Here is a 19,039-nt window from a genome sequence, read left to right on the forward strand (position 1 = left end):
AACGTCAATTTGGGTGAACTTTGAAGCTCTATAGCAAAAAATCAAGCACATGGACCTATGTTAATTTTTGCATATTTCGAATATTAAGGTTCTAAAGTATCTATGTGCAAAGTTTGGTGAAAATGACATGGATTTCACTTTAACTGTGGAACGTCCTTAAGAGTTGCAATACTACATGTAAAGGCAGTCAAGTTATCTGCATTAAGGTGAGAAAAGGTACATTATTATTAAATAACATACATTATTTATATAGCGCTTTATCCATTTTTTTTCTAAGTGCTGCATACCACTACCCCAGCTTTGGCAAGGTTACCCTAATCAGGTGCTCAGGGATTCAAGGAATTTCTTCGTACCGGGTACCCATTTACTACACCTGTGCGGAGAGTGGCAAATACAGACAAATGCCTTGCGAAAAAGGATGCGATTGCTGCATGCAGAGGGATTTGGTTCCCGGACCTTGTGGTTTAAAGTCCGGGACTGATCTACTGAGCCACAACACCTCTACTTATTATTTATGTGGGTGAGGAGAGTCATTAAGCTTGCACAAGGATTTTTACATCAAAATTGAGCCTAAGGAAATTCAAGAAGCTGCTAAAATTTAAATGACATGAAAAGACGAGGAGGCAGAAAGCTAAAATGGCAGCAAGGAACACAAGGCATGGAGCAATGTCAAAAAAATTTCAAAGAGCTCTCATAATTTGCAGAAAAACCTCTTGTTAAGTTGCAATTTAATTCAATGCATAAATTGGTAAGAACTGAAGGACAAAAAGCCCTATTCAGAAAAAAAAAAAATATATATATATATATTACTTTTCCCCAGTACTTGTCAGTATTCATGTAACTCTCTACTTTGGCAGAAATGAGATATGAAAATATGCCATTCCATTTAATACTTTGAAGTGGATTTGAGTCAACTTTTGGAAGAACTGTTGTACCCTATGCAAGAATGTGAATGTAAAAATTGTATTATGAAGCATTCATTTCTGATGACATCTGTCTCACAAAAGTTACATTTGGAATTGAAACAAATGGCAGGCTAGGCCACTTTAATGAGATTTACTGCTTTTGAGACATGATTACACTGATGTCATATACCCTAATGTTAATTGTTATGAAACTGCTGCTGTAGTAAGATACTCCTACAATTAAATCAACATAATCAAACAATGGAGTGACTTATAAAACACAAGAGTAGAAAACATTGTTAGTGAAAAATAAATGAAAGCACATATTCAACAAAACATTGTCATCATCACATAACAATCAATTTGGGTTTGTTCCACCCCTTCTCCATACAATAAATATTCTGTTTTCATTAATTGAATTCTAAAAATCAAACATTTAGAAACTATACTATTATTGACTTATTATATGAATTACCACTGACACAGACAGGATATTGAAATACAGAATTCAATCATTTAACTAGAGCGTTTGAGAGACAAAAAAACATTTTAATATCAAAGCCTGTTATAGGAGAAAGACTTACAGTTTTAGATAAAATAAAACATAAAATTTAGACTTATCATTCAAGGAAGGATTTTTTTTTAATCAAAGCATATCTATGGCAAAGAAGAGGTTTTCAGTGATTTTTTTTTATAAGCCTTTATTTGGGCAAATTTGATCAAATATGGCAGTTAAATTTTTTTTTCAATAATTCCTACACCAGCTTTGATTCTCTTGAATAACTTTCCCCACTGAAGCAGACCAGTCAATAAAGACCATCTGGGGAGTGTTTCATCAACATTTTCATCCGACAAGTTGTCAGATCTGACATCTTTCTCTGATGTTGATTGGCTGAGAGGTACTGTTACTATTGTAACTGTCGGATAAAATGGGACTTGTCGGATAAAACGTCCGACAAGTCCTTTCATGAAACGCCCCCCTGATCATAAGACCAATTTTCTCCCCTCCATTTGGAGATCTTTATACAGGGTTCGATCTACGATAATTTATTCAAATTGAATCCTCATGATCAGGTCCTTAGGAAAGGCTGTAACGTAATTGGGTCATCTAGTTGCTTACCAGCTAAGTTACTAATCAGCATTTACGCATTCCAAGCAGGCAAATAATACAAAGTAATGGCTGGAGACAGTTTTTAAAATATTAATCACGTTCTCCCTCTTCCCGCACATAAAATATTTAACACATGAGGGCGACATTTCCCATACGCTGGATAGGCCAGGCACTTCCTGTTGCCAATAATGACTGTGCAGTTGAGAAAATGAAAGCAATAATTTTCAGGGTACCTACACAGTTCGTTTGATATTTCACAAACCTAAATATCTCAGTCTCATTTGCTCTACGGCGAGTAGAAAACAGCCGTTCTAACCTTTTTTGTACCAGCTAAATATAGGTGGTTTGAGTAAAACGGCCATTTTCAACACGTCATACAGCCGACACAGAAGAAATGTGACTGAAGCATCACATTCCATGAGATCTGTTGTTTCATTTTACTTGGCTATATATTTTCTACTGAAGCGGGATTTAAACCCTTGTCAAATCATCTTGACTCGATAAGCATCTACACATGTGCTTGCCTACATAATGTATGGGATGTATCGCCCTCTATTGTTAAATCTCATATTTATAATAGAATTACATTTCTCAATGGAAAGGTTCTAATAACATTCTTATTGCTACGCTAGTAAGATACATCTAGCAAAACATTAATCTTAGGAGGGATTTGGGGTAGGTTAAATATTATATTGAGTTCAAATGGTTAAAGTTTTACTTTAATCGTACACACAAACCATACATAACATCAACATGTATAATAGTTTATCAAAAAACACAAGATAGGGTACAAAAATGATTAAATCTGTCTTTTGCCTCTAATTTTTTTGTCCATATTTCATTATTTTTTTCTTTAAAATGTTACATCACAATATCCAACCTTTCTTAATTCCTATTTACAATATATACTCCATGTGTTTTTTTTCTATATTCTAGCTGTGAAAAGGGTCTTCTCAGCTGACAACAGTTTGAACAATGCTTCTCAATTTAAACATGCACACTGTCAATATCTGGGATTTTTAACTTCACTCACATTCTAAACCGGGTTGTTGTTTTTTGCTCTTGCCACAAGCAGGATCCTATAAATCTATAAAGGATACAAATTTGTAAGTCTAACAAATACTACATTTCACCTGTGTTATTTCTTTTTCACACTGTTTCTCTTCTGAATATCAAATATTGCTGTTATTATGCCAACGTAGGAATGATGATACTAATATTAAGCATACCTGTGTACTGCAGTGTAAAAACACAATTGAAACCACTACATTTATTTGAATTTGTTTTAAAAATAGGAGACCTTCCAAATTTACACAGTAAATCAAACAAGTTCTGTGTTGTTTTCATGTTGTTTTATGCTTGTTAGAACCAGTTCAAACTGGTTTAAAGCAAGTTGAACCAGTCATATCCAGATTCTGCACAGAACACATTAAATCAATATTGGTGATGCGGACGATGCAACAATATATAAATTCACAGGCAGTACAAACAACTTGACTCGGAATGACCTTATTTCTGAAGATGTCCAGCTAAAACCGGTTTGAAGCAGATATAACTGGTTTGGGCTGGACAGAGCTGCCTAGAACTGGGTTGAGAACAAGTCACACAGTACCTTTGATACAACAGGTTTGCTTGTCCTTAATGTTAGTCTGTACATCTGTGAGATGAGAGTAAAGAGAAATGCAAAACATATTCAGGATTACATGAATGTCTCTCTTATGGCCAGAATCATATTAATCACCACTTTCACAAGCATCATCATTATCATAATCATTATCATCATCAGCACCAGCAACATCATTATCATCATCATCATTATCATCATCACCACCATTATCATTATTCATCACCATCATCATTATCATCATCACCATCATCATCATCACCATCACCACCACCATCATCACCACCTCCATCATCACCACCATCATCACCAGCACCATCACCATCATCACCATCATCACCATCACCACCACCATCATCACCACCACCATCACCAGCACCATCACCATCATCACCATCATCACCATCATTACCATCATCATCATCATCATCACCATCATCACCATCACCATCATCATCACCATCATCACCATCATCACCACCACCATCACCACCATCATCACCATCATCATCATCACCATCATCACCATCATCATCTCCATCCTGATCACCACCACCACCAGAATCATCATAATCATCATTGTGGTCTTACCCTAGCTTGTTGATTTGGTTCTAAGCGCATCAGACATCCCACTTGTTGGCTCTTTGTGTGGACGATGCCTGCTCCTACAAAGTTTTCAGGGTTTGGATCCACCCCATCTAGAAGTCCTATACCTGTCCCCATCAGCTAAAAAAAAAAGAAAATTGAAAATCCATATTTTATTCAGAGCTGCCAACATTGGGATGATAGAATCCAGTAGATTTCGCGGAGGTATGATTTTGTGAGGGAGCGGCGGAACGTTGTCCCACGGATGGGAGTTTTGGTTAGCAAAACACATTAAGAAACAACATTTGATAGTAACCGACAGTTGTCTAAACCATCAAAAAAAATTATGATAGATCAAATGCACATTAGAGAGAATTCATGAATTGTCATTGACTAAATATACACTTCAGGCAATACAGTAGATTTTTTAAATAATTCATAAAAGAATGCATTCAACATGAAAATACCTTTATTTAATTGGCCAGAGGGGGAAGGGGCTGCAGAAGTGGTAAACATGGTAAATGAGCTTTATATGTGGACTGTTTAAAGTCTCTGAGGGATTCCTGTGAAAATTGTCACACAGTCCCATTCTGCTTGAAAAGTATCTTTATACTTCGACAAGTATTTTGTCGTCTTGGTCTTGGACGACTCCATCTCCATGATCTCCATGGTCACTGGTGATGCGATTGTAGTGTGGATGAATCGGGACGGACGGGGCGTGCTTCGCACAGCTCAGTCAGCCAGCGCCAGGCTAGCTCACTCACGAAAGAGAAAATGTTCGAATCCGATCAACCCAAGTGAAAGTAGGCGAAAAAATTTCCACTTTGCTTCTAATTCTTCAGGATTGTCAATGAAATTATTCCTGAAACTGAAAGTCGAGGTGTATAAGTAATCCACTTGTTAATCCCATCGTTGATCCACAGTTTCAGCTCGAATAAGGCGCAAGCAAGCTTACGAAAAATGCCTCGCAGTGCTCGTGAACTTTCCTTCTCGGAGCTTCCTGGCGCAGCGCGGCAGGCTGGAGCCGCGCCGGTACGCATCGGGGGCCATGTGCATGGAGTACCGCTGAAGAGTTTTCATCATAGACATTGCAGAACCCGGAAATAAAATGGCTTGTTAGACTACTTCACCAGTCGTTCAGTAAAATTATCTTCATTTACATGGGAAATCAATGTACGATTATACAAAAACTGGTAGAAGTTACTGGGTAAAATGAAAATGTGATAAGGAGGTTCCACGTGGGTGCTAGGGAGTTGAACATGCTAGACTCGTTAAACAGTCGCTTGTATGAATTTTACAATTTAACAGCTAAAAATCCTGATTATCCGGGAGATTTTGGCATGGGGTCGGGAGAACGGGAGATTGGATCGCAATCCAGTATTCTCCCGCAGGATCCGGGAGACTTGGAAGCTCTGTTTATTGTCCGAAATGAAATCTGAAATTGATCGCGGGCGCAGCAGCCACTGGATCAACGTCGCCCTATCCCTTGAATTGTTGAATGCCAAACAGGGTAGCAGCAACTCCAATCTTTTAATGTCTTTTAGTCAGACATGGCCGGGGCTTTAACTCCCGACCTACCAGTTGTGAGACAGACGCTCTACCAACTGAGCCAACACACTGGTTGAAGAGAAGAAAATTATTCATTTGCAGAGTGTTTTTTCCCCTTCATTTTCAAACTCAACATGATAGAAAAAGAATTCTGAACTTTCAAAATTCATATCTCTTTTATTAATTAATGGATTCTCATCACACCAACAATATTTTCCTCTAGTTTTTCTGCTTTTATTAAATCAACTTATTAACAGGGTGAACTTTCCCCCTAATGGTCTCCCTAATCTTTTTCAGCTCCTCTTACCTTTGTCCTATTCACAGATGTGTCCATTGGAAATTGGCCCTCAAAAATATTCTGTGACTCTTGTCCAGGACTGTTGATACAAAAAAAGAAATCATAGATATTTACATTAAGTACCTGAAGTTACAGCAAAAAAGATGACATGAGAAAGGCTTAAAAATCCAGGTTAATTGCCACTTTATAATATTTGCATAACCCAACTCGCAGGCCCATATTCTGAAGTTGGGTTTAACTCCAACTCTGAGCTAAAATCATGGGAAGCCAAACATGTCAAATTTGTTCACATGGTATGTTTCTTATGTTTACTGTGCTCTTTCCTAATTCTTAAATGGTGAAGACAATTATCTTATTTATCCTTCCCAGACAGTTGAGAATGATTTGAGAGTCAAATGAGCTGATTACTGTTAGAGATTAATGTCACATTTGGCTTTCCATAGTCAAACCACAACTTTAGACAAGAGTTTAAATTGAACCTACATGGGCCTCAGAAATCATGAAATTTAAGTTGGAAAATTATCACACTGAAGATCACCAACGAATATAAGCACACGTGGGACAGTGTATTATTTTTGCTTGGGAAAAGATCAGACACCCATGTTCTATTTCATAAAGGTGTGTTGTAATAATGAATGCCCAATATCTATAACAAATTTACTATCAGATTGAAGGATTTCAGTAGCTTTTAACTGTTATCACAAAGTTGTTAATATAACAAGTTTTATGAAACAGGCCCATGGCTGGAATGCCATGCTCATTTTGTCAATTTCTCGCAACATCACCTTTTCTGCTGAAATAATTTGAAACATATTTCATAACATACACATACTAGGGAAGGCATTTCATTTCATTCTATTTAAACTTATCTACAGATTGTTACATTTGACTGGAAATATATCTCATGTATAGAGGTATTTATCTTTCATACAGACTGGTGCACACTATGGCCCGTATTCTGAAGTCGGGTTTAACTTAAACTCAGGTTTAAAGTTGTGGTTTAAGTATGGGAAGCCGAAAGTGTCAACATTTTCTATTAAGTTGAACTTTTCTTATGTTTACTGTGCTTTTTCCTGATTCATCGATGGTGAAGACAATAATCTATTTATACTTCCTAGACAATTATGAATGATTTGAGAGCCAAATGAGCTGAAATATGATATCTCTCCTGTTAGTGATTTATGTAAACAATTGGCTATCCATACTTAAACCACAACTTTAAACCTGAGTTTAAGTTAAACCTGCTATCAGAATACGGGCCTATGTGACATGATTGCACTAAGATCCGATTTCAACAAGTTGCCAATCGCATCTCAGCCCAATCACATCGCAGGCCAGCGCACACATTGCAACAGCTCTGCAACGCGCTGAATCTCCAAGGCATCTCATCTTTTATGCGCGAGTCGTCTGCGCTTCAGCAGCACTGCACAGCAAACTGGTCATGACATCATCATCTAGGACACACCCAATTGGCTGAAATCATCAAACCACAGAAGATTCGCGGGAAGAATTGACATGCCAAAAGTCGCAGATTTGGGCTATGATTCTTCTGGAACAGATCGGATTGCAGTTGCAGCAAAATATAGGTTGGCGCACACTGTGATTTTGTTGCAATAATGTGCACTGGGCTTAACCCTAAGGACTGGGCTATTTGAGATGTATAAAATGAGCCATTTTCGGCATGACATTGTCTCGTAAAAAGTCACGTGGCGTCGCGTACTATACCCGTATGTCGCGAATTTGGTCTCAAAAGTTGCGTGAGATTTCAAAGAAAACAGTCATAAAATTTTGCGGCGTTAACTTTTTCCGTTTCGGAAATATCGCGCAAAGCGTCGAAGGGGGGGCCATGTTGGCCCCCCCCCAAGTCCTTTTAGGGTTAAGGTATAATTTCATAAGCTAGAACTCCATTTTAATCCAAAATCAGTAACAGTATCAATTCTAATTGACTCTCATTTAGTTATAAAAAATTAATACAGATATTTTGCATTAATATTGGGTGGCTTTTCTTCATGGGATACCAGAAATATTCCACTTTTATGAGGGCAAATATTACGCTCATCTCCAATTCTTGCGATATTCCATAACTCGTGGAATATTTTCTGGTATCCCATTCTGAGCCATTCAATATAACATTGAATACTTACTTTCCGAGTTGCTTCCAGCGTCCAAAGAAGTCTTGAGATGTCATGTTTGTTGCCTGAAAGAACTTTGATAGCATGACGGGAACCTTTAAGGTCATGCTCTGAACGGATCCACCGACACTACACAAAAAAATAAAGGAAAATGACATACTTTTCAAAGATTTTGATTTTTAAAACATGGTCTTGTCCCACCAGCAATGACAGAGTGTTTAAATTCATTAGAGATAAGGTGAACTGCCTCACTGGAAAAGCCTAGAACAGAACAGGTATTATCGGTTGCACAGAAAAGATTACAAGGGGATCAGGTCAATTTCACCCTGACTTGCCCAACAGAGCTCTGGAAAAAAAAAGCGTTGCATAAAAGTTACCATTATGGTAACTTTGCCATGCAATGGTAACTTACATGGAATCATTGATTCTGAGTGGTTGTTGATCAGTGTTTCCATGGTAGTTAGAGTTTATTTCCAATTGGTCTAATGCCAATTTGTCAAATTACCAACTACTACTGTCATTTGATCTACAATGTACCATCAGTTTGTCATCTATCCACATGATTTAATTGTCATTTTGTCCACTAACCATTTCATCTAATAACCAGTTGGTCCGATAGCGATTTAGTCCATATACCATTTGTTCTAATTGGACTTGGAGTTAATTGGGTGAAATGAATGAAAAGAAAATGGGTATTAGACCAACTGATTATTGAACGAAATGGTCATAGACGAACTGGTGATTAGACGAAGTGATGATTGGTCCAAATGGTTATTGGACCAAATGGTTGTTAGACGAAATGTTGATGGACGGAATGGCATTAGACTAAATGAAGGTAGACCATGTGGTGAGTGGAAGAGTTGGCAATGGACGAATCGGAAGTTTACCGTCGTTACCATTAGAAGGCAAAGTTACCATACATGTAATAATAATTAATGCCACAGGGCCCTGAAAATGAAAAAGAGCCCTGAAAACCCCATTCACTGCCATATTAAAGTTTATCCAATGAGGCAGATTTAGGCAGTGGGTGGAGAAAAGTAGCCCTCAAAAATTTTTGGCGATTTCTGATAATCCAGGAATTGCAATTGTTTTAAATACACCAATTGATTGTTCGCCCTGGTGAACAATCAAATGGCAAAAAGGGTATTCGTCCTAGGCCTAGTAATCATACACTGTACATGTACTTGGCAACAAATTTTTTGCAATGAACCTGAATTGAATTGAAAAATACCTATCTAGAAATATTCTATTCTGATGCGCTCAAGAAAAATAGAGAATAAGAGAGTTTATACGAGTGTCAAAGCACCAAGGACTGATGTTAAAAATGATAATACTTCAGTTTAGATGATGAAAGACTAATGATGATATATAAGTATCATGGCAAATTATTTCGAAGAGAATGTGCTGCAGCAGAGAAAGACTGTTCACCATGGTGCTTGAGTTTTGCAGGTCTAAAACGATGCGGGTGTGACGATATCTGGCTACAACAGGAGCATACAGCATGATCAGGTGTTCCGAATTCTTGGCACCAAACCACTTAAAATTTTCCATGCGAGAAGTATTTTAAATTCTTCACACTTCTAAACTGGTATCAAATACCTTTTTTGATACCAATTCTCCCTCTGATACAGTACATTGTAAAACTATGAAACTCGCCATATTTTTTCACTCTCGCATATTCATTATTGAGGTACAAGGTTTTGCAAACCCATAAGCATAATATATTTTTTTATGTGGATCACCCAAACAGGTCTGTAAAAAACAACAAGAAAAAATTGCTCTCTATTCCACAGAGCAAAAACTACCAAGTGAATACTAACTATTTCTAATGAATACAACATAGTTTCTTAATATAAATACCACATATATTTCTAATCTCTACAGTAAATTTTCAAGCAGAAGTTTTTGTGCCAGGGGATTACAAACAAATAAAACATGCAAGTTCGCATGTAATGACATATGCATGAGCATTGTGCAAAGACTAGACTACATCAGAGTGAAATCTGTACGGCACAGCAAACAATGCGAATGAATTCTCTAGACTTAGATGGATGAATTTTTATTTATTTATTTTTATTTTTTGCTTCATTTTATGTGATGTTATTATTTGAAAATTGCAGCTAGCTCATGAGATCACAGTATGATGAGGTCAAATGCCTGAAAAAGCCTTGTAAAGCCAGTCTAAAATTTGGTAAAGGGTCAGTAATGTGAAGTGCAAGTACAGGTCATCGGATGTTTTTCAAGCCATTAGAATTCAAATTTGGCATCTAGCCTCTCTCGGCAATGCTCTTACTTTCATTCAAAAATAGCTCTTCAAGCTCTTACTTCACAAAGTAATTGGATATTAGGAAAGCTAAAAACAAAGATATCCAGAAATTTTCAGCCCATTACATGCTTGAAAGGGGTTGTATATAAAGAAGACAAATATGAGCATATAGTTTATTTTTATGTAAAATCTGCAAATATATTCAATAAAACACATTTTCATTTGATTTCATATCCTTCACATCTTAACCATTTTTGGGCATTACACATTAATATATTAAAGAACTGAAATAGTGACATGAACTTTGGGGCAATTTACCCAAACTAAAGATAGGTTTTAAAGATGTTGTTCTATGCTTGACCATCTATCCACTGTACATCCCAAAACTCTAATCATCTACTTCACAGCAGAGTTAGCAGATTTTTTTGAGTTAGCAATAAAATATTTTAAATTCACGTACAACAAAACGCAGAGTCAAAGAAAAAGGACAGAATTTATAGACAAAATAGTTAGAAGATGAACAGGTTGTAGATGAACTATGATTATAAAGACAATGTGAGATTTTGAGACCAAACAGAATGAGTGTGAGTAGAACTGGGGCCCGTAACACAAAGCTTAACAATCATCGTAGAACATTTTTCTATGATTGATTGCATTGACTACAATGTACATGTACAATCAATCATAAAAAAATATAGCGTACGATTAATCGCTAACCTTTGTGTAACGAGACACTGGTGGCAATTCTTGCTATCAACAATAACCAAAAGTTCAGGATGTAGCGCACAGCATGAATGGCAAATTCACACTGTACACTGAACTAGAAATTCTACTTCTTATTCAGTGATGTGTATAAACCAAACAACTTCCAGTCTAAGCGTACCGCAGCCGCTAGCTAGCCCTAGACTAGTCGCATCTGCTTTCGCATCACGTTCACAATCTCTTCTTACATTTCGAGGAGGAATAATTGTAAAACCTGCTTCTGGTATTATCCCTCTTGCTGTATACTATTTTTACCTTCAAGCTACCGGTAGGTACACGCTCAAACAAGTAAACTGCGTGAGCTACACTACATCCGCGAACTTTTGTTTATTGTCGATAGCAAAAATTTATTGAATGTGGCAATGTGCCATCCAAATGAACACCCCTTATCTCGGGCTAAAGCTTCTATATTCTACATGAAACTATCTTCATTCATTAAGAATATTTAAATCACTGTTTACCTGTCAAAGGCGTTATTAGCAGATTGGGTCCTAATGATAATAGCCATTGTGAGAAAGGAGAAACAAAAACAACGTGTATGGGTGATTAGGGGGGTGCAGCAAGGGTACAACAGGGGTACAACAGAGGTACGACATGCCATATATGATTTGAACTTTGGTGTTCATGCTGGTGTTAATGTTGGAAGCACAATTCACATTGCTTCAGTAGCTTAAACACCTTATTTAATTTAATAATCAAATGCAAATGGTCCAGATAACATTTAATATTACGGAGACTTTGTTTTATATGATGGATGCTCCAACATGCATAATGGTTCACAAAAATAAAACTGGTGTTTTGACCTCTCTCTCAGACATTCTTCCTTCATTCTTTTTCTATCTCCTTTTCGCAAACTGAAATATTATAAGAGCGGTTTCACCTCCTAAATCCCCGCCCCTTCCCACCACCAAAACCACTCCTGATTAGTAGTATTCCTTCCGGTTAAAAATGTCCCTTTTTAGAAACCCTTCTTATAAAATGTAAATTCATTAAGGAATGATAAAATCGATTCATTCCTCCCCTCCCTCTCTCTCCATTGAATACAAGAATAATGAAACCAAGATTGTATTCAGTCAAGCTGCCAGGATACAACTTTGCTATGAATACTATAAAGAGACAAGATACACGTAGAAGAGTGTGGAAAGGAAAGATTTCAGAAGAAAGAGGATACAGATTTAATAGCATTGAGAAAGAAAGTGATGATTTACAAAGATGGAGAGATGTGGAAAATGCTAAAGAGACGGAGAATCAAAGTTGAAGGAAAAATCTGACAGAAGACAAAACGGAGGAAATATGCTTAAGAGGAAAGGAAAAGGAAGATTATATCTTGGTGATGGTACAAATGAGGCGAAGAAATCACAAAACTACTATTCCATTCAAAAATATTTTTGCACAATTCACACTTTCTATTGCAAAGTGATGTTAACAAAAAATGAATTATACGAGAACGTTCAAAAGAGCAAGGCTGCACACACATGCTTACGACAATAAAAAACATTGTTTCAGCAATGGTCTGAAAGTAGGCTGAAGGAGCATAATATGCAATGTGCATGAGATAATGTTTTTTGGCATCATTCACACTTAACAACATTGTTCAAGGAAATATAATTCTTTGCAAAATGGTTTACTTCAACTTCATCAATCCTGTTCCCTCATTTCTATTTCAAAAAAAATATGGCAGCACAAACGATATGAATCATTCATAACCAAAATCTAACAAAATCTAGAAAAGGGGAAACTTTGAATTGCAGAAGAAACAACTCGAGAATGTGAAAAGCATCAAACAGCACATAAACTGATGAGCTTCTACCATACATGTCCACCATGTATAGCAATACATGTATGGATGGATGCAGGCAACAATGAATATAGAAATCATCTTGCATGCATCTACCAAATATAATATTTCATGGAGTATACAAGGAAGGTTTACAAGAGAAAGTATTTGATCCTCAGCCAAATATTCTTAAGGACATAATGGTCATACACCATAAGTCACTACTCCCCAGGTCTATAAAAGAATACATACAGTATATGTAGTATAGTTAAAGTGGGAGTGGAAAAGGGAAGGGGAATGGGAAGGGAGGGGGAAGGGAGAGGGAAGGGGAAGGGAGAGGGAAAGGGAGGAGGAAGGGGAGGGGAAGGGAGAGTAGGGGGAGGGGATGGGGAAGAGGAGGAGGGGGAATGGGAAGGGAGGGGGAAGGGAGAGGGAAGGGAGAAGGGAGAGGGAAGGGAGAGGGAGGAAGGGGAAGGGAGGGAAAGGGAGGGGGAGGGGAAGGGAGGGAGGGAGAAGGGAGGGGGAAAGGGAGGGGGAAGGGGAGGGGAAGGGAGAGTAGGGGGAGGGGATGGGGAAGAGGAGTGGGAATGGGAAGGGAGGGGGAATGGGAAGGGAGGGGGAAGGGGAAGGGAGGGGCAATGGAGGGGGAAAGGGAGGGGGAAAGGGAGGGGGAAAGGGAGGGGCAAGGGGAGGGGAAGGGAGAGTAGGGGGAGGGGAGGGGAAGGGAGAGTAGGGGGAGGGGGTGGGGAAGGGAGAGGGAAGGGAGAGGGAAGGGAGAGGGAAGGGGAAAGGGAGAGGGAAGGGAGAGGGAAGGGGGAAGGGAGAGGGAAGGGAGAGGGAAGGGAGAGGGAAGGGGGAAGGGAGAGGGAAGGGAGAGGGAAGGGAGAGGGAAGGGGGAAGGGAGAGGGAAGGGAGAGGGAAGGGAGAGGGAAGGGAGAGGGAAGGGAGAGGGAAGGGAGAGGGAAGGGAGAGGGAATGGAGAGGGAAGGGAGGGGGAAGGGAGAGGGAAGGGAGAGGGAAGGGAGAGGGAAGGGGGAAGGGAGAGGGAAGGGAGAGGGAAGGGGGAAGGGAGAGGGAAGGGAGAGGGAAGGGAGAAGGGAAGGGAGAAGGGAGGGAAGGAAGGGGAAGGGAGGGGAGAGGGAAGGGAGGGGGAAGCAGTGGAATGGAAAATATATATTGCCCACTTCCACATGGGCTGGGTTAAATGTTAATTTCCTGAAACAACAATTCTAGGATATTCCAATTAAAAAAATAAAATCCATGACAATAAATATGTAAGCCTGGTTTTCAATAGAATCCTTTGGTTGGAATACATAACAACCCTGTAAACAATGTCAAAATCAAAATATACCCCTGTACATGTATTAATGTAAGGGTTTTGTATGATCCATATTAAGTATGTTACATGGGAATACAAAATATAAAAATTTCCTCCCAAGAAAATCCATGTGTTAAATGGGAACCAGAAGTATTCCAACACAATCTTGAGGGAAAAAAACAAATGTTAGACCATGAGAGCTCTTGTGACATCCTCTATACCTTATTGTACTGGAGGATTATATTACTTAGATAGTTTTGATGAATAAAATGATCATCCCAAACAAGTATCAACTCCCAGTAAAAAAGTTTTGATGAATAAAATGATCATCCCAAACAAGTATCAACTCCCAGTGAATTAACCAGTCAAGTTATTAATATCTAAGGGTTTTAAATTTTTACATACAGGGTATACCAAATCCATCCATTATCGAATAGTGAGACTTCAATACATATTAAAGCTTAGAAACATAGAGCACACCATACTAGTTGACCAATGTATATATTCATGTGACTAAATTATATCAATCTTACCTCGGACTTCCTAAATATCTGATTCATTACAAATTTAATGGATAAAAAACAGTAATATACAGTAAATAAATTGTATCTCTCTACTTTATTAACATCTCATAAAGTGTCTCAAAAAAGTACCAGAGTCCAGGCAAAATTTCAAAAGGTTATTAAAAGGAGATTTGAAGAGATATAGTCCCAAAATGCTCAAATAGCGCAAAAGAGCTTAAAAATATATTTTTCATGGTCTGAAAATAGACTAGTTGATGCAAATATTCAGTGCTGAATGATATGCATCATATAAACTAAAACAGACTCTTGCCTGATAATAACAATAAACGATAATACACTATATTCTGAAATCACTTGATAATTGAGTTTCTAACCACTGATAGATGTGGTATTGCTGCGTAAGAAAGAAATATGTTCATACCAGCAGATTAAAGGAGAATGAAACCCTTGAAACCAGCTGAATCCATATCAAAGAGAAAAATCAAAGAAACATATTGTTGAAAGTTTGAGGAAGATTGAATGAATAATAAGAAAGTTATGAGCATTTGAATATTGAGATCACTAATGCCATGTAGATCCTCCCATTGGCAATGTGACCAAGATCTGTGATGTCACACACGTACAACTCCCTCATTACTTTAGTACTTATTTCACTTATATTCTCACTTTTATAGAGTCTATCACAAGGTGAGGTGTTCTCTTTATGAGAGGACAAGTACAGAGGTTCCGAAACATTATATCATTGATGAATCGTTTGTCATATGATTAGAATGAGCAAACAGAGATGTTTTGGGGTATATTTTCAGTGTCCAAAAGGGGAGAGTTGTTCATCTGTGACATCATAGATCTTGGTCGCATTGCCAATGGGAGGATCTCCATAGCATTAGTGATCTCGACATTCAAATGCTCATAACTCTTCCATTGCTAGTCTTATTTTACTCAAATTTTTGTTGATCTTATTCTTTGATTTTTCTGCTTTCACAAAAGCTAACTTGCTCCAAGAGTTTCATTCTCCTTTAATGTTATTTTACCATGATGCATGGATTTTTCATGAATAGAATGTAGACAATTGCTTTGATTTTCAGAACTAATATTAAATGTCAAGTCCACCCCAGAAAATTGTTGATTTGAATCGATAGAGTACAATCAAACAAACATAATGCTGCAAATTTCATCGAAATCAGATGTAAAATAAGTTATGACATTTTAAAGTTTCGCTTATATATCACAAAACAGTTAAATGCACAACTCAGCAATATGCAAATGAGAGAGTCGATGATGTCCATCACTCACTATTTCTTTTGTTTTTTATTGTTTGAATTATACAATATTTCAATTTTTACAAATTTGACAATAAGGACCAACTTAACTCAACCATAAACTGTTAAAATAATGGTAATTCTACATGTTCAGGGAGAAATGCAACTTTTTTTCAATTGACAAGGAGGAGAAAATAAGAATATTTCATATTTCATATAATAAAATACAAAATAAATAGTGAGTGGGTGACGTCATCAGTCTGCCAATCTGCATTCCGACCAGGATGTGCATCTAACTGTTTTGTGAAATTAAGCGAAACTTTGAAATGTCATAACATTCTTATTTTACATCCGATTTTGATGAAGTTTTCAGTGTTTTGCTTGTTGGATTTTTATCCTTTTTTTCAAATCAACTTTTTGTTGGGGTGGACTTGTCCTTTAAATCAATCGGGTAAGTGCTACATGTACCTGATTAACGGATCACAATAATCATATCCCATATTTACCCACGGGAGCCAATTCACTTTCATTAGCTGGTCTTGAAGTGGGTCTTGCGAAATATTAATATAACCCCCCTGCATTTGATATGCAGAGTGCCTGGCTCGATGGCGAAGGTCCTATTTCCTAATATGACTCTGCCAGGATTGAACCCATGAACCCCCTGCTCATCAGGCAGGCATCCTACCACTGAACCACCATGCCCATATATTCAGACTAACCCCTAGACACATTATCTTGCCCACAGCTTTCATGATAATGCACTTCATTCAATATGTAGACTTTGTGACGTAATATTGGTATGAAAATTGATTAATGAGTTGAGACATGCAAGTGCAAGTACATATTTGTGACTTGTATGGTTGACTTTTTTGTTAATGAAAGAATTTGGGGATTTTCTTACGAGTATTTGATGCTGAGCGTTGGAGGCTCATCAAAGTCATCGAGGCATTCCAAGTTAATGACTTGCTGGACTTGAGCGCCACCGTCAATAGTTCGTTGAACAGTATCCATAGTGATATTGAGCTGTAAAGGTCAAAGGTCAAGGTCTATAGAAAATATGTGTGTTCAATGGTAACTTACTTTAATTACATTAACAGGTGGAAGAGATGATGAAACTAGAATCATTAGCTGCATCACTAACATCATCATTATCGTTATCATCCTCCGTCTCATCATCACCAACACCATCCTTATCATCATCACAATCATCCTCGCCATCATCATCACCATCACTATTCTCATCATCACCATCATCATCATCATCACCACCACCACCACCATCACCACCATCATCATCATCATCATCACCATCACCATCATCATCACCACCATCATCATCATAATAACACCACCTCCATTATCATCATGACCAACATCATTATTACCATCATTATCATCATAATCATCATCATCACCATCAATCATCATCATTGTCAACGTCATCATCATCACAACATTCTCCAAAACAGCAACACCACTTCAATTTCATCAAAACACTTTATCTCCAACATATGAACAATGCAAAGGATATTTCCTTCTAACGACGGTAGTTTATTGATTGCAGTTTCAAAGTTAGCAAACTGGTACGACGTCTTGTTGCCGTAGAACAAACAAAGTCTGCCCGCGTTTAAACTGTACTCCGATTTAACACCAATCTGCATCTGATCGCTCTCGTAAAGCACACCATTATTCTTGCAAATAAATCTGAAAGTGGAGGTAGATCCATTCAAGTAAAAAAAAAAGAGAAATAAACATAATTATAAGAAAGATGAAGTGGATTCTAACTAAAGGATATGATGTGACTGCAGATACGATTAGTTTATTATTTATTCATTTATTTTTATAATTCATTCAAGTCATTTATTCTGACGAATACGAAATTTTACCTCTAGCCGAAGAATGCTCATTCATTCCATGTCAAGTGCTTTGACTAAAGTTCCCAGATTTCTATTTTCTGAACTTAAAAAATCAATATCTCTGTTATTCTTTCACGTTGAAAACATACTTATTTTAAACTTATTTTGAATGAGTAAGTGCCACGATCGCTAGCAAATTTTCTTTCTTTCCTTACCTTTTCTATCTTCTACAAAGAGCATATAGGTACAATTTTGGCAGTGATATGTGCAACATACACATGCTGGTATTATCATTATGATTAAGTACAGATTTCACCATAACTTAACTTATAGGTTTATTTTGTTTTTCTGCTTTGAATGAAATCAAGTTCAGGTCAGGGTAAACTTCCCATTTAAAAGCGAGTGAGACTCACTTCCTAAAGCTCTCCTCTGCATCAGGAGCCAGGTTGTTTCCAACAGGGGCTGCACCTCCAATGGAGGCGGCACCTCCAGCAGGGGCCCCAAAGACATCCACCAGAAGACCACCGTTATTGGTAGGGGCAGCGGCAGGGGTCTCACCAAAGAATGACTGGGCAGCGATAGGGGGCGCAGCGGGGCTCTCCATCAGACCGAGGAGGTCTGCCGACCCGGTACTCGCTGACGCGGCTACCGTCGGCATGGCCATGGCTATAACGGGTTTGGGTTGGGATGCTGCCGACTACAAGATGAAAGGAAGTTGGAAAGAAAACTATTCAATTAGAGATTTGGAATTGGAATTGAATAGAAGCTGATTTTTTTTTTTCAATGGCATAAGATTGAGATGGAAGTAAAATAGAAAACTTAAGTGGAATGGAGTTTGAAGTCAACAATCATTTACGTACATGTAAATTAAATGATCTCCATTATCAATAAAATTCCAATGGACTAGATGTAGAAATGACCAAAAAAAAGGTGTAATGGAACTGAAATGCAACTGACAAATAAAAAATTAAGTCCAGAAATAAAATGCTAATTGAAAGGAGAAACACAATCAAATTAAAATAGTCGAGAAATAGAATTGCAATGAAATTGTAATGATCTTGAAACAGAAATAGT

At 37.7% G+C, this 19,039-nt stretch overlaps 1 protein-coding gene across 1 annotated transcript in view; it reads right to left on the bottom strand.

Annotated features, from left to right (window-relative positions):
* Nucleotides 1-230: 230 nt before the first annotated feature.
* Nucleotides 231-19,039, bottom strand: part of LOC129267552 (AP-2 complex subunit alpha-2-like) — a 32,374-nt gene continuing 13,565 nt past the window's right edge. Inside the window, exons 15-23 of the mRNA XM_064104908.1 lie at nt 18,379-18,662; nt 17,640-17,813; nt 17,011-17,133; nt 14,860-14,877; nt 11,693-11,722; nt 8,216-8,332; nt 6,081-6,150; nt 4,232-4,366; nt 231-3,673 (exon numbers count right to left, since the gene is read on the bottom strand). Coding sequence (XP_063960978.1) covers nt 3,596-3,673; nt 4,232-4,366; nt 6,081-6,150; nt 8,216-8,332; nt 11,693-11,722; nt 14,860-14,877; nt 17,011-17,133; nt 17,640-17,813; nt 18,379-18,662 — 1,029 coding nt within the window. The 3' untranslated portion in view covers nt 231-3,595. The remainder of the gene's footprint in view (nt 3,674-4,231; nt 4,367-6,080; nt 6,151-8,215; nt 8,333-11,692; nt 11,723-14,859; nt 14,878-17,010; nt 17,134-17,639; nt 17,814-18,378; nt 18,663-19,039) is intronic.

The sequence above is a fragment of the Lytechinus pictus genome, chromosome 9 (genome assembly GCF_037042905.1).
Source record: "Lytechinus pictus isolate F3 Inbred chromosome 9, Lp3.0, whole genome shotgun sequence".
Lineage (NCBI taxonomy): Eukaryota > Metazoa > Echinodermata > Echinoidea > Temnopleuroida > Toxopneustidae > Lytechinus > Lytechinus pictus.